At 39.5% G+C, this 23,126-nt stretch overlaps 1 protein-coding gene across 3 annotated transcripts in view; it reads left to right on the top strand.

Moving 5' to 3' along the window:
• The window catches only part of CANX (calnexin), a 34,125-nt gene extending 11,642 nt beyond the window's left edge, over positions 1 to 22,483 (top strand). For 2 of the 3 annotated variants that reach the window (XM_030316071.2, XM_030316079.2), the window contains 14 exons: positions 5,045 to 5,221; positions 5,477 to 5,550; positions 6,423 to 6,481; positions 6,936 to 7,077; positions 7,629 to 7,710; positions 9,286 to 9,478; positions 10,856 to 11,045; positions 13,283 to 13,396; positions 14,132 to 14,288; positions 15,449 to 15,664; positions 16,559 to 16,678; positions 17,644 to 17,770; positions 17,939 to 18,018; positions 20,113 to 22,014. In XM_030316071.2, coding sequence (XP_030171931.1) covers positions 5,048 to 5,221; positions 5,477 to 5,550; positions 6,423 to 6,481; positions 6,936 to 7,077; positions 7,629 to 7,710; positions 9,286 to 9,478; positions 10,856 to 11,045; positions 13,283 to 13,396; positions 14,132 to 14,288; positions 15,449 to 15,664; positions 16,559 to 16,678; positions 17,644 to 17,770; positions 17,939 to 18,018; positions 20,113 to 20,166 — 1,782 coding nt within the window. In that variant the 5' untranslated portion in view covers positions 5,045 to 5,047 and the 3' untranslated portion in view covers positions 20,167 to 22,014. Of the gene's footprint in view, positions 1 to 5,044; positions 5,222 to 5,476; positions 5,551 to 6,422; positions 6,482 to 6,935; positions 7,078 to 7,628; positions 7,711 to 9,285; positions 9,479 to 10,855; positions 11,046 to 13,282; positions 13,397 to 14,131; positions 14,289 to 15,448; positions 15,665 to 16,558; positions 16,679 to 17,643; positions 17,771 to 17,938; positions 18,019 to 20,112 lie in introns of all 3 variants that reach the window. The other variant, XM_030316063.2, reaches the window with a different exon arrangement.
• Positions 22,484 to 23,126: the final 643 nt, after the last annotated feature.

Here is a 23,126-nt window from a genome sequence, read left to right as displayed (position 1 = left end):
GACATTTTTAATTTTAGTAAAACCCAGCTTACCAATTTGTCTTTCATGTATTTTGCTTTTGATATTGTATGTAAAACCTCATTGTCCAACCCCAGATCACCTAAATTTTCTCCTGTTTTCTTCTAGAAAGCATAGTAGTGCCAACATCCTATGTAAATACCCAGGCAGTCAGTGCTACCTTTGGATTCCATTTGATATAAAGAGTGTGGGCAGAGGGACTGAAATAAGATGGGGGAATTTTTTGTCTTGGTAATGTTGGATTTTCATTAACAAAACAGAGAATTAAGATCACCTTCATATACATTGCTGAATTGTTTGTGAGTATGGACAAGTCTCTGACAGAACTTGGAACATTTAAGGAGGCTTAATAGTGATTGTGGGAACTAGAATGGACTTACTGGCCGTAGCATTTTCTCGGGAGTACTGGCAGATTACTGGTGTTAAGGCAGTATATGTAAAGCTGGCAGTGGGTGAGGCTCATGAGGGCACATAAGAGCTGTGAGCATTGTGGTTTGGCCATACCGATTCCTCATAGGCTTCGTGACCTTCTGGATAATGTGAAAGTGACCGATGAGTTCCCGCACACTTCTCTTACCTAAAAAACCAGGTTCTGCAACTCAGAGTGTAGAGGAGATGGCAGTGGGAGAGAAGTGCATTTTCTGAAGTTTGCTAGAGATTTTCTTTGTTGTTCCTGATGGGACAGGTAGCCTTCTGCTACCTGAAAACTGTTTTCCTTTCAGTGGGACCATTCTGCCTCCGTGACGCAGATGCCTTCTCTCCCCATGCTCCTTGGTCCACATCTGGGACTAGCTGTTCTGCAGTCGCTCCTTCCTCACTAACCCTACCTGAACCCCCCTGTTCCAGATCACTCCCTACTAGCTCTTCCTGCCTTAGTCTTCCTGTCTTCTGTTCATTATACTCTGTCAGTTTCAACTGCGTAGTAACACTTTGTCCAGTGTAATAGAAATACAGGATTTGAATTCTTTGAGTCTCACTTATTAGTTGTGGTAATAAGTAGGCTATTTTAATTTCATTAAGTTTTCATTCATAATGTGTGAAATAAAAGAGTAATACCTCACGGGAGGTTTTACATGAACAATATATATGAAAATGTTTTATATCCTGGAAAACAAAGCACAGATGGATTATTCATAAACCCTAAGCAGTGGTTCTCAAAGTGTGATTCCTGAACCAGCAGCCTCAGCATCGTCTGGAACTAGTTAGGTAAAATTCAGGTGTGGACTGAATCAGAAACTCGGGATGAACCCCAGCAATCTGTTTCATCCCTGGGTGATGCTGATGTCTGTTTAAGTTTGAGAAACACTGCTTTACATTATACTTAAAAACCTGAGGACAGCTGTTGTAGTCTGCTTGGGCTGCCATACAGAATACTAAGGGCAGGGCTTAAACAGGAGGGAATTATTTTCTCTCTGTTCTGGAGGCTGGAAGTCTCAAGATGAAGGTGGTTGTCGGGATTGGTTTCTGGTGAGGACTTTTCCTATTGGCTTGCAGAGAGCTGCCATCACTGTGTCCTCATGTGGACTTTCCTCTGTGCATGAACGCTTCTAGTGTCTCTTCCTCTTATGTGAATACCAATTCCACTGGGCCAGGGCCCCTACCCTATGACCTCTTAAGTAACCTTAATTTTTGAAGGTCTTGTTTCTAAATATAGTCACATTGGACATTGTTAGGGCTTCAACAGATTTGGGGCAGGGCGGTGGCCAGGGAACGCGGTTCAGTCCATAGCAACAATATATCAACAAATTAAAAATTATTGAGGAATAAAAATCAGTCCTACCTTTTTGCACTTGATTTTAGCCAAAAGGCCGAGAAGCGATTCAGTCCTACCTTTTTTAAAGGTGAGTAGTTAGCCTACCAAACTGTCTCCCTAATTAGCTTTTTTCCTTGGAAAAGAGTGTTCCAGCACCAGTACTTACTTAGTCCTAAGTAATCCATTGGTTTTGTACTTTTTTAAGAGAGCATGCTAGAGTGTGAGGGGAGGGGAAGGGGCAGAGAGAGAGGAAGAGAGAATCTCAAGCAGGCTCTGAGCTGTCAGTGTGGGGGCTTGATCTCATGAAACCGTGAGATCATGACCTGAGCCAAAATCAAGAGTTGGAAGCTTAGGCAACTGAGCCACCAAGCACCCCTGTTTTGTACTTTTAATTACTACTAGTCTTAACCACATTTTGTTTACTTTTAAAAAGCTGTAGCCAGGGGCGCCTGGGTGGCTCAGTCGATTGAGCGACCGACTTTGGCTCAGGTCATGATCTCGCGGTCTGTGAGTTCGAGCCCTGCATCGGGCTCTGCACTGACAGCTTGGAGCCTGGAGCCTGCTTCAGATTCTGTGTCTCCCTCTCTCTCTGCCCCTCCCCCACTCATGCTGTCTCTGTCAAAAATAAATAAACATTAAAAAAAAATTTAAAAAAAACTGTAGCCATAAAGCTGTTGTTTTAGCTGTGTTTAGGGCTAATTTGGTTTTATAGCTTTTTGCTGGGGATCTAATCCCCATTTACAGCATTGTTTGTATGAGAGAGAACTTAGGAGTTGTATAAAATTGATTTAGATAAAAGGGTTGAATCAGCCTGTTTACTTTCACAGAATCCCCTTATAGTTGTAAATCAAAGCAGTACTGCTATACCATTGTATATTGTTTTGATTGCATAAAATAGAGGTCTTTCCAGTGAATAAATGAGCGATTACTGGCATTTTTTAAGTATATAAGAGACTGTAGCAGAATGTTGATATTGAGTTTTTTTCTAAAAACTAATCCAGTCCTAGGAAAGGTTATGGATGGTTTTATTAATACTTGTATTTTCTGCATTGTCTAGATGCTAAACATTTAAGAATCCAGTCTACTTTACCTTCTTTCATTTTGGGAACACAGTCCTAAGATGCGTAAATAAAAGAAATACCAGGAAATGACACAGGAAAATTTAGTTCTATGTGTTGAGTTACACTAAAGGATTACAGAGGTTGTAAGGAATTGGCATTAAATTCAACATTACATTGATTTATGTTTTTTCTAGGAACTTAACTGGTCAAAATGGCAGCCAGGGTTGTGTATTGGGGCCATTTGAAGTTTGTGAAGGAGCTCCTTCAGTTTTTTTTTTTTTTTTCTTTCTTCCTTTCTTTTCTTTTCTTTTCTTTCTTTTTTTTCTTTTTTCTTTTTTTTTTTTTGGACTTTGCCTGAGAAATAAAAGTCTTTATTGTAAACAAGAGACCAAAAATATTAAGCTCAGGTTTTTTCCTTGAGTTTTTTATTGTGGTTTAAAAACACATAAGATTTACTCTCTTTTTTAAAAAATTAATTTCTGTTGAAGATTTATAATCTTAACCATTATTAAGTGTACAGTTCTGTGGCATAAAGTATATTCACATTCTTGTGCAATTATCACCTCCTTCCATCTCTAGAACTCTTTTCATCTGGCACAATTAAAACCCTGTACTATATATTCTTAAATCATGCTGTGCATCCACGTGGCTCAGCTTTTATATCTTTAGATCTGTGGTCCTTAGAAAGAGGACCCACTACCAGCCATGACAGCCTGATATAATACATTTAAGTGTTTAAAAAATAAGAGATAAAAGTAGCTGGTCCTTGGCTTAGTATTTTTGTTGGTGAGCCTTAAAACACTAGTTAAAAGCTCTATCTAAACTTGATCTTGGAACAATATCTCTATTAACTTTTTTTTTTTAATTTTTTTTTTCAACGTTTATTTATTTTTGGGACAGAGAGAGACAGAACATGAACGGGGGAGGGGCAGAGAGAGAGGGAGACACAGAATCGGAAACAGGCTCCAGGCTCTGAGCCATCAGCCCAGAGCCTGACGTGGGGCTCTGGGCTCACGGACCACGAGATCGTGACCTGGCTGAAGTCGGACGCTTAACCAACTGCGCCACCCAGGCGCCCCCTCTATTAACTTTTTAATGTGAGGCTGATTAGCTCTTCTGTTACCTTGTCGTTGTAAATTGTAAATTAATACGTGAAAGAGATTTTTGCCCATTGTCAAACTCTTTATAAATGCAAAAAGCTAGTTTGAAATTGCATTTGGACACCCTAGGTCGGTGGCCAACATGATACTATATATGGGAACAATCGTTTTGAGTTTCATTTTGAAATTCTCTTGAAATTGAATCTTTTAACTGACTGATTTTTAGGAAAATCCCTTGATCTCTCTGGCTCACTTTCTTTACCTGTAAAATGAAATAGTCATGGTTAAGTTGTTCTGGCTCTGATTTGAAAGTTTTAATTATTTTTTTAAAGAATTTTTTTTTTTAAAGAATTTTTTTTTCAACGTTTATTTATTTTTGGGACAGAGAGAGACAGAGCATGAACGGGGGAGGGGCAGAGAGAGAGGGAGGCACAGAATTGGAAACAGGCTCCAGGCTCTGAGCCATCAGCCCAGAGCCTGACGCGGGGCTCGAACTCCCGGACCGCGAGATCGTGACCTGGCTGAAGTCGGACGCTTAACCGACTGCGCCACCCAGGCGCCCCTGAAAGTTTTAATTAAAAAAAATTTTTTTTTTAGTGTTTATTAATTTTTGAGAGGACAAAGCGTGAGCGGGGGAGGGGCAGAGAGAGAGGGAGACAGAATCCAGAGCAGGCTCCAGGCCTGGAGCTGTCAGCACTGAGCCCAATGTGCACTAGAACTCAAGGTGAGATCATGACTTGAGCGGAAGTCGGAGATTCAACCGACTGAGCCACCCAGGTGCCCCTTGAATGCCTTAATTTTAAATAAGAGAGGGGTTAGTGGTCTTCACGAAATTTTTAGTTTTTTATTTTTTAATGTTTATTCATTTTTTGAGAGAGACAGAGCACGAGCAGGGGAGGGGCAGAGAGGGAGACACAGAATCCAAAGCAGGCTCCAGGCTCTGAGCTGTCAGCCCAGAGCCCAATGCAGGACTCCATCCTATGAACTGCGCGAGATCGTGACCTGAGCTGAAGTTGGACACATAACAGACTGAGCCATCCAGGTGCCCCTCTTTACAAAGATTTTAAAAGGAAGTGATACATTTAACTTACTTTACTTTTTTTTATATGTAGATCATGGAAGGGAAGTGGTTGCTTTGTATGTTACTGGTCCTTGGAATGACAATTGTTCATGCTCACGAAGGCCATGATGATGATATGATTGATATTGAGGACGACCTCGATGATGTTATTGAAGAGGTAGAAGACTCAAAATCAAAACCAGATACCAGTGCTCCTCCGTCTCCAAAGGTTTGAAGTGGTCTTTGAATCTATTTGTTTTACCTCTTGAGATAATCAAAGGATGAAGGTAAATTTGGACCTTTTTCCAAGGGGAAGTTAAGTTAAAAATAGTAGCCTTTTGTATATCTTGCCAATGATAAATTTTTTATACATTGAATTGAGGGCCTGCTATAAAAATTTGGGATAATTAAAAGCAAATCCTACTAAGAAGGGAATAGTGCTGCAAATTTCAATTCTTGAGTCTCATTTTTATATTAAACATAGGTCACCTACAAAGCTCCGGTTCCAACAGGGGAAGTGTATTTTGCTGATTCCTTTGACAGAGGAACTCTGTCAGGGTAAGTGTCTCTTAGGGGAAAACATCTTGGAGGCAAACCTCACATAAGTAAGATGTGATAATGGATTCCTTTTTGCATAGCATTTTATGTAGTGAAATGTCTATTTTATGTCCCCAGTGTTTGTGCTGTTTTAGGAAAATTTAGAACATGCCCAGTTAGAAAATTTTTTTAGAGCATGTGGGTCTAATTTCCATTTCTCTTTTTCCCTCGACCCTATGTATTGTTCTTTGACTTGAAAAATTTTTTTCTCTTAAGTCTCAAAAAAAGTGGAATTGTTTCCTGGGTTTGGTACTTCTTTTTTTTTTTTTTTTTTTTTTACAGGTTTGTGAGTTGAATTCAATGTATTACTATTTGTGTGGCAGATTTAAAAGTTGAAGAGGGGCACCTGGGTGGCTCAGTCAGTTAAGTGTCTGACTCTTGATTTTGGCTTAGGCCATGATTTCATGGTTTAAGATTGAGCCCCAAGTTGAGCAGCTCAGAGCCTGCTTGGGATTCTTTTTTTTTTTTTTTTTTTTCTAATTTATTTATTTGTAAGTAAGTAATCTCTATACCCAATGTGGGGCTCAGACAGTTGCATGCTTTCTCCAACTGAGCCAGCTAGGATCCCCCCCTGCTTGGGATTCTGTCTCCCTCTCTCTCTGTCCTTCTAAGTTTGCACATGGAGCATGTTTTCTCTCTCTCTCTCTCTCTCTCTCTCTCTCTCTCTCTCTCTCTAAACAAATAAATAAAAAATAAAAGTCAAAGAAAGTAGAGTGGTTAAATAGGCTACGAAGACCTGGGTAGATCTTGCTTTTGTTAATATTTCCATTGATTCTTTTCACAGGCCAGCTATTCTTTAAATCTTAATTTGGGGGTTGTCTTCTTAATTATAGGTGGATTTTATCCAAAGCCAAGAAAGAGGACACTGATGATGAAATTGCCAAATATGATGGTGAGTTCCATTTGATGTAGATGTAAGAGCAAATTGAGGCTTCACATGTTGTTTCCATAGTATCTCTTAAGGCTAGTTTGAAAGGAATATGTGTACATTTTAAGATTTTTTCCTTGGGAGTTTTGCTGTCTGTGTGTTCATAGGATTAGACCTGTTGACTGTTTCATACCATAAAATGGAGAGGTATTTTATCACCTGTGGTACTGTCAGTTGGAAGTGGAAGGTCTTTCTAGGCGTTGATGAAGTGAATATGCTACAGGTTTTTAAAAACCATATCCTAATACCTGTTAAATGTGTGTATGTTTAATAGACCAGCTCTCATAGGTAAATGGAATATGGTAAAAATTTGCCAGCATGATAGACTTAAACAACTTGGAGTTTTGTCTGTTACCATTTAAGAGATCTTCAAAGGTATAATTAAGGAATACCTGGAGTTTTTTCTGATGTCTTGCAGGAAAGTGGGAGGTAGATGAAATGAAGGAAACAAAGCTTCCAGGTGATAAAGGACTTGTATTGATGTCTCGGGCCAAGCATCATGCCATCTCCGCGAAACTGAACAAGCCCTTCCTGTTTGATACCAAGCCTCTCATTGTTCAGTGAGTGAAACATTTGCTTGATAGAAACTTCCTAGATCTCAGAACATTATTACTGTATTTTAAAGAATTATGAGAATAATTGTATGTTCTAGTAGCTGGTTTGGGGTGTATTAAACATCCTATAATCCAGTATATTTTTCCTGCTGAATAAATTCTTTGAAACAGATTATTTTTCCCCTAATATCAAATGAACTTCTGGGTTTTGTAAAAAGTGTTCAGTGGGAATCTGCATTAAGGTTTTGTTTTATTTTACTTATTTTTGGTGGGGGGTATTGAGTAGTCATTCAAAAACAAAAGAAGATGAGGCGCTCAGTTGGTAGAGGGTGTGACTCTTAATCTCGGGGTGGTGAGTTCAAGCCCCATGCTGGGCTTAGAGCTTACTTAAAAAAAAAAAAAATCTTCAAAAGCAATAGAAGATGGAATTTTTCTTAAGGATAAACGTATGACCTGTGATAAAATATGTGACCAAGATTGGGGGAAAGGGGAAGTAAATTAAGAAATTTGATCTTTCAAAATGGCTTATGGTTTTCTGCTTTTCTCTTTGAAATTAGGTATGAGGTTAATTTCCAAAATGGAATAGAATGTGGTGGTGCCTATGTGAAACTGCTTTCCAAAACCCCAGAACTCAACCTGGTAGGTACTTCCTGTTTCCTTATGGGACCACCCACCGTTATCTTTTTTTTTTTTTTTTAATGTTTATCTTTGAGGGAGAGACAAAGCATGAGTGGGGAAAGGGCAGAGAGAGAGGGAGACACAGACTCTGAAGCAGGCTTCAGGCTCTGAGCTGTCAACACAGAGCCTGACATGGGGCTCGAACTCACAAACTGGTAGATCATGACCTGAGCTGAAGTCGGACACTCAACCAACTGAGCCACCCAGACGCCCACACAGTTATCTTTTAAGGATCTTAGAGAAGAGGAAAGTTTTGTTTACACTTGTGTAAATAAAGACCTCCTCTCCTGCTTTTGAAATATTTAGAGGATTGGGAATAATGACTTTGACACTTCTTTACTTTTTATTTGAAATGTGAATTTCAAAGCCATTCTATCTTGTCCTGATTTCTGTTCTAGGTAATTTTTAGTTTTGGCAAACTTATTTCTTTGTTTTATGAAAGAAGCAGTAACTAGCTATAGGTATATGCATTACTTTTTAAAAATTATTTATTTATTTTTTAAATTTACATCCAAGTTAGTTAGCATATAGTGCAACAGTGATTTCAGGAGTAGATTCCTTAATGCCCTTTACCCATTTAGCCCCCCCCCCCCAAACCCTCCAGCAACCCTCTGTTTGTTCTCTATATTCAAGAGTCTCTTATGTTTTGTCGCCCTGCCTGTTTTTATATTATTTTTGTTTCCCTTCCCTTATGTTCATCTGTTTTGTCTCTTAAAGTCCTCATATGAGTGAAGTCATATGATTTTTGTCTTCCTCTGACTAATTTCACTTAGCATAATACTGTCCAGTTCCATCCATGTAGTTGCAAATGGCAAGATTTCATTCTTTTTGATTGCTGAGTAATACTCCATTGTATATATATACCACATCTTCTTTATCCATTCATCCGTCAGTGGACATTTGGGCTCTTTCCAAACTTTAGCTGTTGTCGATAGTACTGCTATAAACATTGGGGTGCATGTGTCCCTTCAAAACAGCACACCTATATCCTTTGGATAAATACCTAGTTGTGCAATTGCTGGGTCGTAGAGTAGTTGTATTTTTAATTTTTTGTGGAACCTCCATACTGTTTTCCAGAGTGACTGCACCAGTTTGACTTTTTTTTTTTAACTTTTTAAAAAATGCTTATTTTTAAGATAGAGACACACAGAGTGCAAGCAGGGGAGGGGCAGGGAGAGAGAGGGAGACACAGAATCTGAAGCGCAGGCTCCAGGCTCCAAGCGGTCAGCACAGAGCCCGATGTGGGGCTCGAACTCACGAACTGTGAGATAATGACCTGAGCCGAAGTTGGACGCTTAACCAACTGAGCCACCCAGGTGCCCCTACTGTTTTGTTTTGTTTTTTAAAGCAGTTTCATATATTCTCATGTAAAGTTTCTTTTTCTTTGGTAGCTATATAAGCCTCATAAATGAATGTTTTTTCTTTAAGGTGCCAAAAACTTACTGGGATTTTATTAGAGGAAATATCACGCTTTGAAAGTTTGCTTTTGAACATTTTGACTGAGTCACTTAAAATAATTCATTTTTGTTTCTGAAGGATCAGTTCCACGACAAGACCCCTTATACGATTATGTTTGGTCCAGATAAATGTGGAGAAGACTATAAATTGCACTTCATCTTCCGCCACAAAAACCCCAAAACGGGTGTATTTGAAGAAAAGCACGCTAAGAGGCCAGATGCAGATCTAAAGACCTATTTTACTGATAAGAAAACACATCTTTATACATTAAGTAAGAATATGCATTAATTTGGGGGTGTGATAGCATTTATCATCTTTTTAATTTAAAGGTTGTACACCTGGAGGAGACCCAAGCCTGCAAGTAAGAGTTTCTGTTGACTTAATATCATAGTGGTGTAAAGAACTTAATCTCCTAAAAAAAAAGGTTTCTCCTCCCGTAGGTTGAATTGAGAAGTGGGGTTTGAGACATTTTCAGAGTGATCTTTCGTGTTCCATAAAGAGCTTTGCTGATTCCCCTCGTTTTCTTGTCATTATTTTCTTGTTGATAACATGTTAAATGATAGGACACAGTAGAAATATATGTACTTTTTTTTTCAAATTATCTGTCAGTTGAACTTTGGATGCTCCAACACCTAGACAGTTGAATTTAATCGTTTGGACTGCATCTTTTGTTTTAATGAAGTTTTTCCTGATGGTTTGAGCGTATATAGACATGCCTCTTTTCTTAAAGAATATAGTAACTTTTTTTATTTGTAACAAAAGTAATACATACTCAGTGTGGAATTCAAAAGCTGGAAATAAGCAAAACAAAAGATGTTTAAAATTATTTGAAATATCAACATTGTAACATATGTTTGGCTGTATGTGTATAAACACGTGTCATTTTTTCATTAAAAATTGAAGGTGCTATATTTCACTTGCTCTCTTAACTTCACAAAAGCAGCAGCAGCTCTCCGTGAGTATATACTACTGCTGACATTGCTGGTCTTGGTCATTACTGAGGACAGCGGAGTGGTTGCTGCTTGATTTCCATAGTATTCTGGATATGCTGCCTGGGAGACATTTAGGTGTAGGATCTGGGCTTTAGAGGAAGTCTCATTTGAGATACCTTTATGGATTTAAAATTCTACTGGGCTCCAAAAGTACAACCATAAATGGACATGTGGTTCAATGCATAAAATAAAAAACTTGTGTACTTTGAAATTTTAGTAACATAGATGGCGGTAGTACCAATTCAAAAAATGAGGAAGAGGGCTTTTTCCACTTGGGGGGATGGTTATAATAAATAAACTTATTTGCCTGTTGACTGGTGTGTAACCATTTGTATCGGATCATCGTTGCATCAGTTTATATACCTTTGGTGTTTTGCTGTTTTTAATGTCCATAATTGAAGTCTTTTGGTGTTTTAAATTTTATGTATCATTATGTTTTAATTTTAAAATCCTGAGGAACTAGTGTTTATGAATTATAGTTAAGGAAGAGTGGGTTAATTTGCTTAAAGTTTCAAGACCATGTTCTGACTCTAATGCCCTGAGGTCATTACTCTGTGCTTCTGTTTTCTGTTAGAAATATGATCTTGTGTTGTGTAAAGAGAGCTTGGGGAATGAGTGGTTAATTAACTTTTTAAAATTGCATTTAACTTTTTCAGTCCTGAATCCAGATAATAGTTTTGAAATACTAGTGGACCAGTCTGTTGTGAATAGTGGAAATTTGCTAAACGACATGACTCCTTCTGTAAATCCTTCACGTGAAATTGAGGACCCAGATGACCAGAAGCCTGAGGACTGGGATGAAAGACCAAAAATACCAGATCCTGATGCTGTCAAACCAGATGACTGGTGAGTCTTGGAATGCAGCATTTCATACATTCCATGTGGCCTAAACAACCGAATGTTGGCTAAGATCTCATAATTTCAATAATCTGTGATGCTGTCTAATTGGTAGGAGAAACGTAGACCACTGTAGCTGCAATGGGGCCACAGTGATCGTCTGGATTGCCTGACACCATTTCATAAGCCACAAAATGCTGAAATTGATGAAAGAGTTTGTGGTAACATGGTTGGTTTATAGCAGAACCTCTTCTGGCCTGGCCTTTCCAGCACTTCTATTAATTCACATCTAAAAGTCTTGAAATGTTAAATTTTAACTTGAAAAATAACCTTTTCCCATTTAAATCTCACTCAAGACATGTCTGCTCTGCTTTGGACAGTGGAACAAATCCGTGGGGATACCAGCTGCCCACAAAGCTCCAGTTTCAGCCATGAGACAGGCAGGTGAAGTCGGCATGCAGGTGGCAAGTGATCTAGCAGTAGGTGTCAGCAGGTGACCAGAGCACCGGGTCTACCTGATCCAGGGGTGGCTTCTTGAAGCAGGGCAGGTCAAACTGAGACTTGAAAGTGGGGTAGGAGTCAACCCAGTGGTGATGATCAGAAATGATATTCCCAGTTGAGGAAGAACAGCGTGTGTAGTAGTGGGGAAGCAGGAGTGAGCTTGACACGTGTGAGCAAACTGGAGTATATAGTGTGGAGCTTTTCATGCAGTGTAAAACGGGAGAGTAATGGAGAGTGAAAACAGGCAGGGTTAGACTCTTGTGTGTGGCCATGTTTGAACTCAGATACAGTGACTTTCAGAAACGTCAGGAAGTGAACAAAGAGGAGTTAAATTCTAGCTCATGTTTTTCCTCCCTTAAAGTATGTGTACCTAAACTTTTATGCTGTGCTAGTGTAAATGCTAAGTTTGTATATTCGTGAACATTAGGTCTGGACTCCGCCTACCTAGCTGTTTTATTTTAGGGGTGGGAGTGTGAATGTTTGGCTTAATTAAAAGGGCCAGCTGAATATTCTACAAGTTCTCATGCCATTAATTTAAAGTAAGCATTATTCAAAAAAGAAGCCGTAATTGTGACCAAGGATAGAAGATGTCTTTGTTTTATCAGCTGCAGTGGCACTGTTATACAGTAACCGCATAAAACTTTGAAATTAGGTTCTTCTTGATGAACTTTTATTTTCAGAGTAATTGAATTATAATTCACATACTAAAATCCATCCTCTTAATTTGTACAATTCAGCAATTTAGTATATTCACAGTATTGTGCAACCACTGCCACCACAGTCTAATTCCAGAACATTTGTATCATCCAAAAAGAAACCCATACCCATTAAGCAGTTACTTCCTGTTTCTTCCTTCCACCAGCCCCTTGGCAATGACTAATCTACTTTCTGTCTCTGGATTAACCTATTCTGGACATAGCATACTATATACAATATGCGACCCTTTGTGTCTGGCTTTTTTCATAATGTTTTCATCATAATGTTTTCAAGGTTCATCCATGTTGAAGCATGTGTCAGTACTTTGTTCCTTGTTCTGTCTGATGAATACTCCATTGTGTGGATAACGACACACTTTATTCATCCGTTCTTTAGTTGACTGATGTTTAGCTTATCCGTTTTTTGGAAATGGTTATGAATAATGTTGCTATGAACAGTCATATACAGGTTTTTGGGTGGTTCCACGTTTTCATTTCTCTTGGAGTGGAATCGCTGGGTCATATGATGACTATGCGTTTAGCTTTTTGAGAAACGGCTGAACTTTTCCAAAGTGGGTGTACTAATTTACTTTCCTACCAGTGACGTATGGGAGTTCTGGTGTCTCCACGTCCTTGCCAACACTTGTTTTTATCCATCATTTTTCTCACAGCCAACCTAGTGGATGTGAGGTGATATTTTATTATGGTTTTGATTTGAATTTCTCTGATGGCTAACGATGTTAAATTATCTTTTCATGTGCTTATTGGCCAATTGTGTATCTTTGGAGAAATGTCTATTTACATCCTTTGCCGTTGTTTAAATTGGGTTGTCTTTTTATTACTGAGTTGTAAGAGCTCTCTCTGTATTTTGAATACTAGACCATTATCAGATGAATGAGTTACAGATATTGTCTAGAAGGAATTATTTAAAATTTTGAGGTTAAGCAAGACTTCAGTATTTTAGATTGCCCTGTTTCAGATTCACAAGTGGGATCAATTATGATTCCCTGGTCAGTGCTGTCATAACTAGCCTTTTCCTTTATGTTTAAGGGATGAAGATGCCCCTGCTAAGATTGCAGATGAAGAAGCTACAAAACCTGAAGGCTGGTTAGATGATGAGCCCGAATATGTACCTGATCCAGATGCAGAGAAGCCGGAGGATTGGTAAGAGCTTCAGTTAATTTTTTAAATTACTTGCTTTTTTACTGAAGTAAAAGTTAATATTAAATATAGCCAAGTGTCTAACTTAAGTGTACAGCTCAACAAATTTAATTTCGTGTTTGTCTTTTTTTTTTTTTTTTTTTTTTGAGAGAGAGAGAGAGACAGTGTGAGTAGGGGAGGGACAGAGAGAGGGAGACACAGAACCTGAAGCAAGCTCCAGTCTGAGCTGTTAGCACAGAACCCGACACAGGGCTCAAACTCATGAACTAAGAGATCATGACCTGAGCCGAAGTTGGACACTTAACTGACTGAGCCACCCAGGCATCCTCATATTTGTCTTTTTTTTTTTTTTAATTTTTTTTTTAATGTTTATTTATTTTTGAGACAATGCGACAGAGTGCAAGCAGTGGAGGGGCAGACAGAAGGAGACACAGAATCTGAAGCAGGCTCCAGGCTCTGAGCTGTCAGCCCAGAGCCTGATGCGGGACTCGAACTCACGAACCGTGAGATCATGACCTGAGCCAAAGTCGGACGCTTAACCGACTGAGCCACTCAGGCACCCCCATGTTTGTCTTTTTTAATGTGACTGTCATGTTACTGGAAATGCAGAAACAAGATGGTACTCCAGTGTCATCATAGTATGACACCGTGAAAGAATTTCTGCAGGATTTCAGGGGAACCCTGGCATGGCCATCAGTCCTGCGTCACAGGATCCATTTGTAATTTGTCTCTCCACAGGGATGAAGATATGGATGGAGAATGGGAGGCTCCTCAGATTGCCAACCCTAAGTGTGAGTCGGCCCCTGGGTGTGGTCTCTGGCAGCGACCTATGATTGACAACCCTAATTATAAAGGCAAATGGAAGCCTCCCATGATTGACAATCCTAACTACCAGGTTTGTGCCTCTTGATGGTTGAGTTGCCTCACTGATCTGTTTGTTTGGATAGAAGTTTTGTTTGTAGTGAGGCCTTAAGGTGGATCACTGTATTCAGACTATTGAATTAAGAACAAACTGCCGAATTGAGAGAGAGTTTATATGTTAAGTGTTGAAAAAATAAACCTAGAAACTGGAAGGAAGAGCTTTCCTAATTGCTTTGTAACTTGTGTTTAAAAAAGGAAAAGAAAAATGGAAAACTTGTGATTTGGGCACCTTTATGTTGTGTGGTGGGGGTGTTGCAGCCACTGGATCCAAACCAGCAATCCATGGAATGGGGTGGATAGAGCCCTGACGTGGGAAGGGGCTCCCCGACCCTGAGTCCGGTCATTGCTTCACCTAGTATTTCAGCTGTGAAAAGACTGTGAGATGCAAATATAAAATGCTCAGAATAGAGCTAGTGATGTTATAAAGCTGCAACTTCATTACAAACATGTAACCACTTAGACCCTGGTCTGTCTTGCTGTTTCTGTCCTAGTCAGATGATTTGTCATTGTTAATTTCCACTTGGTTCCCTTTAAAATGTAAGGCATGGGTCTCTGTCTTTGTGCATACACTATGTGTGTACTTTTCCGTTTGTAAGTGTATTTTTAATTGTGCAGTCAAGCAATAAGATAAATTAAAATTGCCCTTTAATTAAAAGTGCCTTTAGCTGTTCTGTGGATGGCCATTTAGGTGGATTGCCATTTTTGCTTTCGGCGTCCTTTCTGCAGTAATCATCCTTGAACATGTCTGGTGTATGTGGTAACCATTTCTCTAGCTAGTTATCAAGAAGTAAAATTGCTGGTTGAAGGTCATGTACATTTTAAATCACTACTGGACAAGTCTGTACTTGTTCAAGGCTGTTTATTGATAAGAGTCTGTTGGAATGTGCCAGGCAGAGCGAGGTGTTGGTTTGGATCAAGGTCATGGATGATGTTAGAAATTGAAAGTAGTTGGAATCCAGACATCTTAGAGGCGTCAGTAGCATTTATTGTTTTCTTCCTGTTGCTCAGTTGAGTTTTACAAAGTCAGCACTTGGCCTTCATTGATCATGCAGAATTCATCTTAATTCTTATTTAGGTTCACCATAAGTTTGTGTTGTTCATTATCTGAAGTGATTTTTTAAATTTTTTCTCTAGGGAATCTGGAAGCCCCGGAAAATACCAAATCCAGACTTCTTTGAAGATCTGGAACCTTTCAAAATGACTCCTTTTAGCGCTATTGGTTTGGAGCTGTGGTCCATGACCTCAGACATTTTTTTTGACAACTTTATTATTTGCGGTGATCGAAGAGTAGTTGATGATTGGGCCAATGATGGATGGGGCCTGAAGAAAGCTGCCGACGGAGCTGCTGAGGTTTGTGCTTACTTGTTTCTTACGCATTTATGTCTGTTATTGCAAGTAACAAATTGTTTCTTTTGTGACAGGCTATCTTCTAGGATTTGTCTTTTACCTTATTTGGGAATAGTGGCATAAAATGTGTGACTGTATGCCTGCTAAAAACAAAATACCAGGTGTTTGGACATGATTTCACCAGTCTGACATAATGGCTTCAGATTCCCTATTTGTGTTATGTGTAGGGTAGTTTTTTTTTTACTTTGTTAAAGCATATTCAACAAAATTTGCCATTTAGGGTATGTGTGTATTTAATTAAAAATTTTTTTCTTTAATGTTTAAGAGAGAGAAAGAGCATGTGACCACATGTTGGGAGGGGTGGAGAGAGAGAGTCCCAAGCAGGCTCTGTGCTGTCCACGCAGAGCCTGACGCGGGGCTCGATCCCATGAACTGTGAGATCACGACCTCAGCCGAAATCAAGAGTCAGACAATTAACCCACTTGAGCCACCCAGGTGCCCCCTAGGATATATTTTAATGCACTCTTAAATGTTGAGTCATGGTTTACCAATATATGGAATTTTCACACAAGCGGCCATATGGCCAAGCTGTGAGTGCGAGAGCCAGAGATAATTGAGATCAAGAAATCATTCATTCACTGGCGGTGAGGTTAAGGGGGCCTCTGGCAGGTGATTAAGAAACCTGCTTTCACACCTGTGCAAGGGAAACCACCTTGATGGTAAAAGCGGGGAAAACGGAGACTTTCTCTTATTTCCTTTTTATGTTGTATGACTGTCTTGGCTCAAACCCTTTGACAAGGGAGTAGTGCCATACAGAGGTTAAACAGCGAAACGGTGCCACCTATGTATCTGGTGTCAAAAACAAGGACCTGAGCTCTGTCTCATCCTGTTTCTCAGCCAGGTGTGGTGGGGCAGATGATTGAGGCGGCCGAGGAGCGCCCGTGGCTCTGGGTGGTCTACATCCTGACAGTAGCTCTGCCTGTGTTTCTTGTTATCCTCTTCTGCTGCTCTGGAAAGGTATGAGTTTTTCTTTTTTTAGTCACTTTTAGAAAGAACTCATATTAAATATAACTAAGATCTGTTGCCTGAGATCAGTAATGAGTGGGCCACACCTGGAACCTTACTCACTACTCTCAGTGGCCATTTATTGTGCCCAGATGGGAGGAGGATTTATAGCCCTTCAGTTTCTAGTAAGTACTTAAGCCTGCAATATTGCCCTTCCATAATATGTGGCAGCAGCTTTCTGGAAAACAAAAACAGAAAACACAACAACTTAGGTATAGAACCAGCCATCTGGGCCCAAACCAGCTTTTCTTCCTAGGATAGCTGTTTTCATATACTTTACAATTCAGTCTTTTATTTTTTTCATTATGCATTCTTCCTTCAGCATCCCTACCTCCCCCCCAAAATACATTTGGGAGTAATCCAGCCTTATTTTTAGTTTTTCTTGTTTAGTCTTTGTTGTGTGCACTCCAGAAAAAAAAAAGGGGGGCAAGAAAATTCTGTTTAAGTGCTGTACTTCTATTAAATGAGGATTATGTTTCACCTTGCACTGGGTGTGTTTTGTTCTTTGTTCTCACCCTTTGTTCTTACTGTTTCTTCTGCCCTTGACCTGCACACATGCTCACTGAAGAGAAAACTCTCAGGGCAGGAATTACATCTTACCTCATTTTTAAACCTTTTTTTTTTTTTTTTAAGTGTATCTACTTATTTTGGAGGACGGGGGCAGAGAGAGGAGAAAGAGAATCCCAAGCAGGCTCTGCCCTGTCAGCACACTGCCCAATGCAGGGCTCAGTCTCACGAACTGGGAGATCATGACCTGAGCCGAAGTCAGGAGTTGGATGCTTAACTGACTGAGCCACACAGGCACCCCTATATATCTTAACTCATTTTACCAGTATATAGCCTCGTATAGTACTTAGTTTGTAGATGTTAACATAAAAGCGTAAGCAAAATTGTTGCATTTTGGGGGAATATTTCAGAAACAGTCAAGTCCTGTGGAATATAAGAAAACTGATGCCCCTCAACCAGATGTGAAGGAGGAAGAAGAAGAGAAGGAAGAGGAAAAGGACAAGGGAGATGAGGAGGAGGAAGGTGAAGAAAAACTTGGTAAGAAGTAGGCCCCAGAATATCTGTTTTAAGCTAAGACCCTAAGGTGTTTTCAAACAATAAAGATTGCTTTTGAATGTTGAAGCATGTTCTAATGCTAATGGTCTAATTACCAAAAACAAATATAAGGTTTCGCTCAGTTTGTTGTACTTTTGATTTCTGTCTTAGAAGAGAAGCAGAAAAGTGATGCTGAAGAAGATGGTGGCACTGTCAGTCAAGAGGAGGAGGATAGAAAACCTAAAGCAGAGGTAATACGAAGGAAAAGTACAGTTTGTATCTCAAGCAACTCAAGTGAAAGTACATTTCCCTAGAAGGGGCATTTTTAAAAAGGTTTTTTAAATGTTCATTTTTTGAGAGAGAAAGAGACAGAGTGTGAGGTGGTGGGCAGAGAGAGGGAGACACAGAATCTGAAGCAGGCTCCAGGCTGAGCTGTCAGCACAGAGCCCGACGTGGGGCTCGAACTCCCGGACCGTGAGATCATGACCTGAGCCGAAGTTGGATGCTCAACTGACTGAGCCCCAGGTGCCCCTAGAGAGGGGGTACTTTCATAGGGTAATTTTCATTTGCTGTGGCAATTAAAAAAATGTGTTAGAATTAGTTTTATAAAAGTGGAATTCTTAGGACAGGTACACATTTTATTGGTTAATTTTAAACTGTATCTGAATCTCGGAAGTATTTTTCTGTGCTACAAATGGTTTTCTGGAATAAGCAGAAGGTTTTAGGGGAAAACCAATACAGTGTTTTTAAGATGGTAACTTCAGGTTATTAATGTAACACATCTGTCTCCTCTCTCCTTGCTGTGCCCTTAAAAAGTATTTCCTTCACTAGGGGTCTAGTGGTTAGGAGGGAATAAAAAGTATTTTTTGAGCAAATAATTGTATTCTAAAATTTTTATCCCTGTTACTCATGGATTCATCCATTCAACAAACATTTCTGGAGTGCCCATCATGTGCTGCACATTGCCAACGAACAAGACAGAAACAAAAATACCCTGCCTTTGGGGAGCATAAATTCCAGTAGGAAGAAATAGCCAATAAGCAAGAGGCATTATAAGGAAATGAATGAATAGTATGTTAGGAAACTATAGGGCCTGAAAAATAAAAGTAGGAAAGGAAAGGGTATTAGAAGTACCGGAGGTGAGATGGGTTGCAATGTTAGGGATGGTAGGCCTCATGGAAGAGTGATACTGGAGCAGACTTAAAAGAGATACAGGACTTTGCCGTGGAGATGTCCTTCGGAAGAGCATTCCTGGCAGAGAGAACAGCCAGTACAGTGGCCTGAAGTAGTAGTCTAGAGGACCAGTGTGGCCATTGGGGGGGTGGGGGGTTGGGGTGGGGAAGGCTCTAGATTAAGTGGGACCTCCCAAGGCATAATGTGAGCTTGGCTTTTCCTTCTTGTGAAATGGGCAGCCATTGCAGGCTTGAGGGCACAGGAGTGACAGGATCTGAATACTCTGGCTGCTGTGTTTTCTACAGACGGGAGAATCAGTGAGAACAGTTAGGAGGCTGCTGTGATAATGCAGGCAAGATATGGTGGCTCTAGCCAGGTGATAGGAGAGGAAGGTCTGAGAACTCACTGGGCTTCCGGGTCCAGATTTTGGGTGAATTTGTAAGAGGTACGAGGGAAAGAGAATTGTCTACACCTTTCTTAGGGCCCTTTTCCAAGCATATCTCTGTTTCAGTTTACTCTTTGCTGGAAAACCTTACCCAGTTTCCATTCTAGCTTCTGCACCTCTGCCCCTCCATCGATAAAGGTCAATGCTGTTTATATTTTCTATGGCCATAGCCTGTCTCAAGTAGAATGCAGAGTTCAACTAAATGCTCTTCTTTCAGGTAGGGACGAGTCTCACATACGTATTTTATATCCACCAGTCTTCCTCAAAATATAAGAAGTCGCTCCATAGAGTAGAATGAGGCCCTGGGCTTGTCATCTAGTGTCGTGTGGGACTGCTGGGATAGTCTTCCATCCTCTTATATCCCGTCTTTCTCAGAGAAGCCTCAAAGTGGGGCTAATGTGCCCACAGGCCAGTAGATTATTCAGGATCGAACATGATAATGTGGGGAAAGCATGGCATCTGGTCCTTTTTAAAGAAAACGTTTAGGAGTTAGATTGAGGAAAGTGCCTGTCTGTAGAAAACAGTACAGATTAAATTAGAACGCACATAACCCCACCGCCTCTGAGACACTTGTTCTTGGTGCACTTACTTCTAAAGATTTTTATTCTCTTCTTTCCTCAGATGGGTTACCCTCACTCAGCCTGACAAATCTTGAAAACTTGGTGAAGTTTTACTTGTTTATAAAGTATGCTGCTTACAGTGAATTTGTTATTTTTTCATCCAACAGGAGGATGAAATTTTGAACAGATCACCAAGAAACAGAAAGCCGCGAAGAGAGTGAAACAATCTTAAAGAACTTGATCTGTGATTTCCTCTCCCTCCCCTTCCCCTGCAAGTGTGGTCCTAGGAGAGGACCCTGGCACACCTTAGGTTGAAACTCAGAAAACCTCCAGACGTCACCATCAACAGGTTCCAGTCGAACACTAGCCCGTGTAATTTTAAACATCTAAGCAGTAAATAATTGCAGTTGTGACCTAAAGGACCCTGTTTCTGTAGAAAGAAAGCATTTAACATTAATGGTTGTGAAACGTAACATGAAGCAACTAACTTGTATTTTGTTTTGTTTTGTTTTGTTTTGAAACATCTTTGTTTTTTAAAATAGAGTGGTAGAACTTTGCCAGTCTTTAAAAATCTTGGCTTAATTTAATAATATATTAATCTGTCCATGCAGAAGTAACACCAACTTTTAGAAGTGCTAGGGGGATGAATTGCAGTTTTTATCACCAAATTTGTTTTCTAAGTTTGGTATTAAGAAACCTTCAAGTGTGTCTGTCCCTTAAAATTGATAATCATGTTTAAAGTGCAGTAGTTTGTGGTTATAATCTTGTTTTGCTTGCTTCCATCACTCAATTCCTCCTAAGGAAATTGAGGAGATGGATTGGATGGCAGCCCAAATTTATAGAAGGGTTCTGTTTCAGTTGTATTAAAAATAGACATACAGAAAGAAGAAACTTTTCCTCTTGTTGGTTTAGACCATAAAGTGCGTGTGTTCTGTTGCCCTTGGAACAGCCCAGTTCCCAGACAGCTTTGCAGTCGGTGGAGGAGGTGGCATAGTGTGGCACTCGGGCGGTCATGCTTCCCAAACTGGGAGAGTCTGGGCTCCAGCCTTCTGGAGCAGGTGGCTTTTTAAGGAATGCTCCCAGGGTATGGGAGCTCCCAAGTAGATGCAGATGTTTCGTCACTTCTTCCACTGTGTTGACACTGTTTCCTTCCCTGTTTTCCCCAGTTCCCAGCTTTCTCCTCTGCTATGCATTTTCTTCACAGCGCAGCTTGCAGTCCGTTGCTGAAAATGATTATAAAGCTCCGCATAGTGTTAAGCTTTATGTGATTAAGTGTATGTTTCTTCTTCCTTTTCTAAGCAGACCCGCACCTTTCCAGGGTCAAAGTACAGAATAGAATACTGTCTTTCATTTTTATCCATTTCTTTTACTCTGTGTAAAGGCTTGAGAAGTCTAAGCCAGAGGCGAGCCAATTCAGAATTGACTGTAATTGAACACAGGCTAAAAGTATTTATGGGAGGAGTGACATATAGCATGATTTACCTGATTTTTTGTAGCTGCTAACCTTTTTAAGTCTTCATTTGCAGTTCATGTAACATTTGTGTCTTAAATTACATGATAAAGCAGTCCTGTTTAAGCAATTTTTTTTTTTTAATGTGGCTTGTAGAATTTTTTAAAAAGTGATCTTAGATTTATTTTTTTCATGTGGAATGCAGATGGGTGCTATCGGAGCCTCTCCCCCATCACTATAGTGTGATATCATTATTACACCACACTGAAATGTATTCAGAATTGTTTTAGCTTTATTCTTTCTTCAGAGGTGTTTCAAATGTACCGATGATACTGTTTCTTGCACTGAATATATATAAACACTCCAAAGTGTTTATATTGGGGAGATTCGGGGAGGAAGTATATTCGTAAGAGATGAAGGCTGTATCTGTTTATTTTGTTTATCTTAAATTTTTTACTGGTTCACTGAAATTCTTAGGAGGGTGGGATGAATTTTTCTTGCTGTTCAGTGCTTTATCCTTTTCATCTATTGTTCTGTGGTCACAGTGACCGTAGCTATGTAGCAGACTTTCCCAAATGTATTGAGTGCAAATAAACAGTTACTTAGCAAGACCTGAAAATATGTCTGTAGGTTTCTCCTTGAAGCAAATGTGTGGGATCATTGCATTTCCAGAAATCTGCCTTCCTCACTCTGACGCTCCGTCTCGTGTCTCACTTAACAGTTTCTTCCAGCTAATGGCAAGTATAAATTAGTGTTCATTGGCCTTTCCAGGATTATTTAGCAAAGTTTGTCCAAAAAGAAAGAAAGAAAAGAAAAAAAGCCTTTTCTTGGTTCTCTTTTTCACTCTTTGTTGAAGGTGCAGCCTTCTAATTAAATGTCTGACACATTAATGAACGACCAGCAGTGTTTAGCTCTTCAAAAGCACTTACATTATAATTTAACATGCTGGCTATTTGTCAAATTGTTGTAAAATACCCACTCCGTCAGATGTATTCCTCAATTTCTCTTACCCACAAAATATTCTCTGCATTTTCCTCAAATTGTCACGTCACTAAATGGTGTTACATTAAAGGCCTGTGTTAAGTGTCTGCTTTTGACTGAACTTCTTAATGGTAACTGTCAATTCAAGTGTTTTACTGCAGAAAATATGGACAATTGAGTAATTATTTCATCTCACTAGTGTAGACTTTGCCTTCTTTTTCTGCTGGATTGGGGGTCAGTAGTTTCTGTTGTATATATAACAGGGATAGCAGGAAAGGGGGGGCAGTAATTTGTAGATAATATTCTTTAAGATTTATTGGACTCATTGAACTTTTTAGAGAATTTGTTCAGAATCAGATTCTTTTACATATTCTTACGTATTTGAAGGATGTTTCTGAAAGTTGGGCCAAAACTGCTTTAAAATGTGCCTTTAGGCTTTTGGGTTACTTACTGGAAGAGAAGTACACAGAATGTAGTACTCTTAGTTACTATTATCTCTCCTATTAGAAAATGCATGTTTGAAGACTGGTTAAAAAAAAAAAAAAAGGCAGGACCATGATATGGCTTTCATGAGCTCTAGACGCTTTTGTCTTGGGCCACTTTGTATTTTTTTTTTAACTGCATTTGTATAAAATACTACTTGAATAAGAATTTTTTTCTCCTGATTTTAAAATAAAACATTTTTGTGGGCCCTAGTAAAACGTTACTGTAACAAATGTTTGACCAGTTGGTGGTGCCTCTCCACTAACA

This window comes from Lynx canadensis, chromosome A1 (assembly GCF_007474595.2).
Source record: "Lynx canadensis isolate LIC74 chromosome A1, mLynCan4.pri.v2, whole genome shotgun sequence".
Classification (NCBI taxonomy): domain Eukaryota; kingdom Metazoa; phylum Chordata; class Mammalia; order Carnivora; family Felidae; genus Lynx; species Lynx canadensis.
Note: the sequence above shows the minus strand (reverse complement) of the source record. Positions and strands in the feature narration are given on the sequence as shown.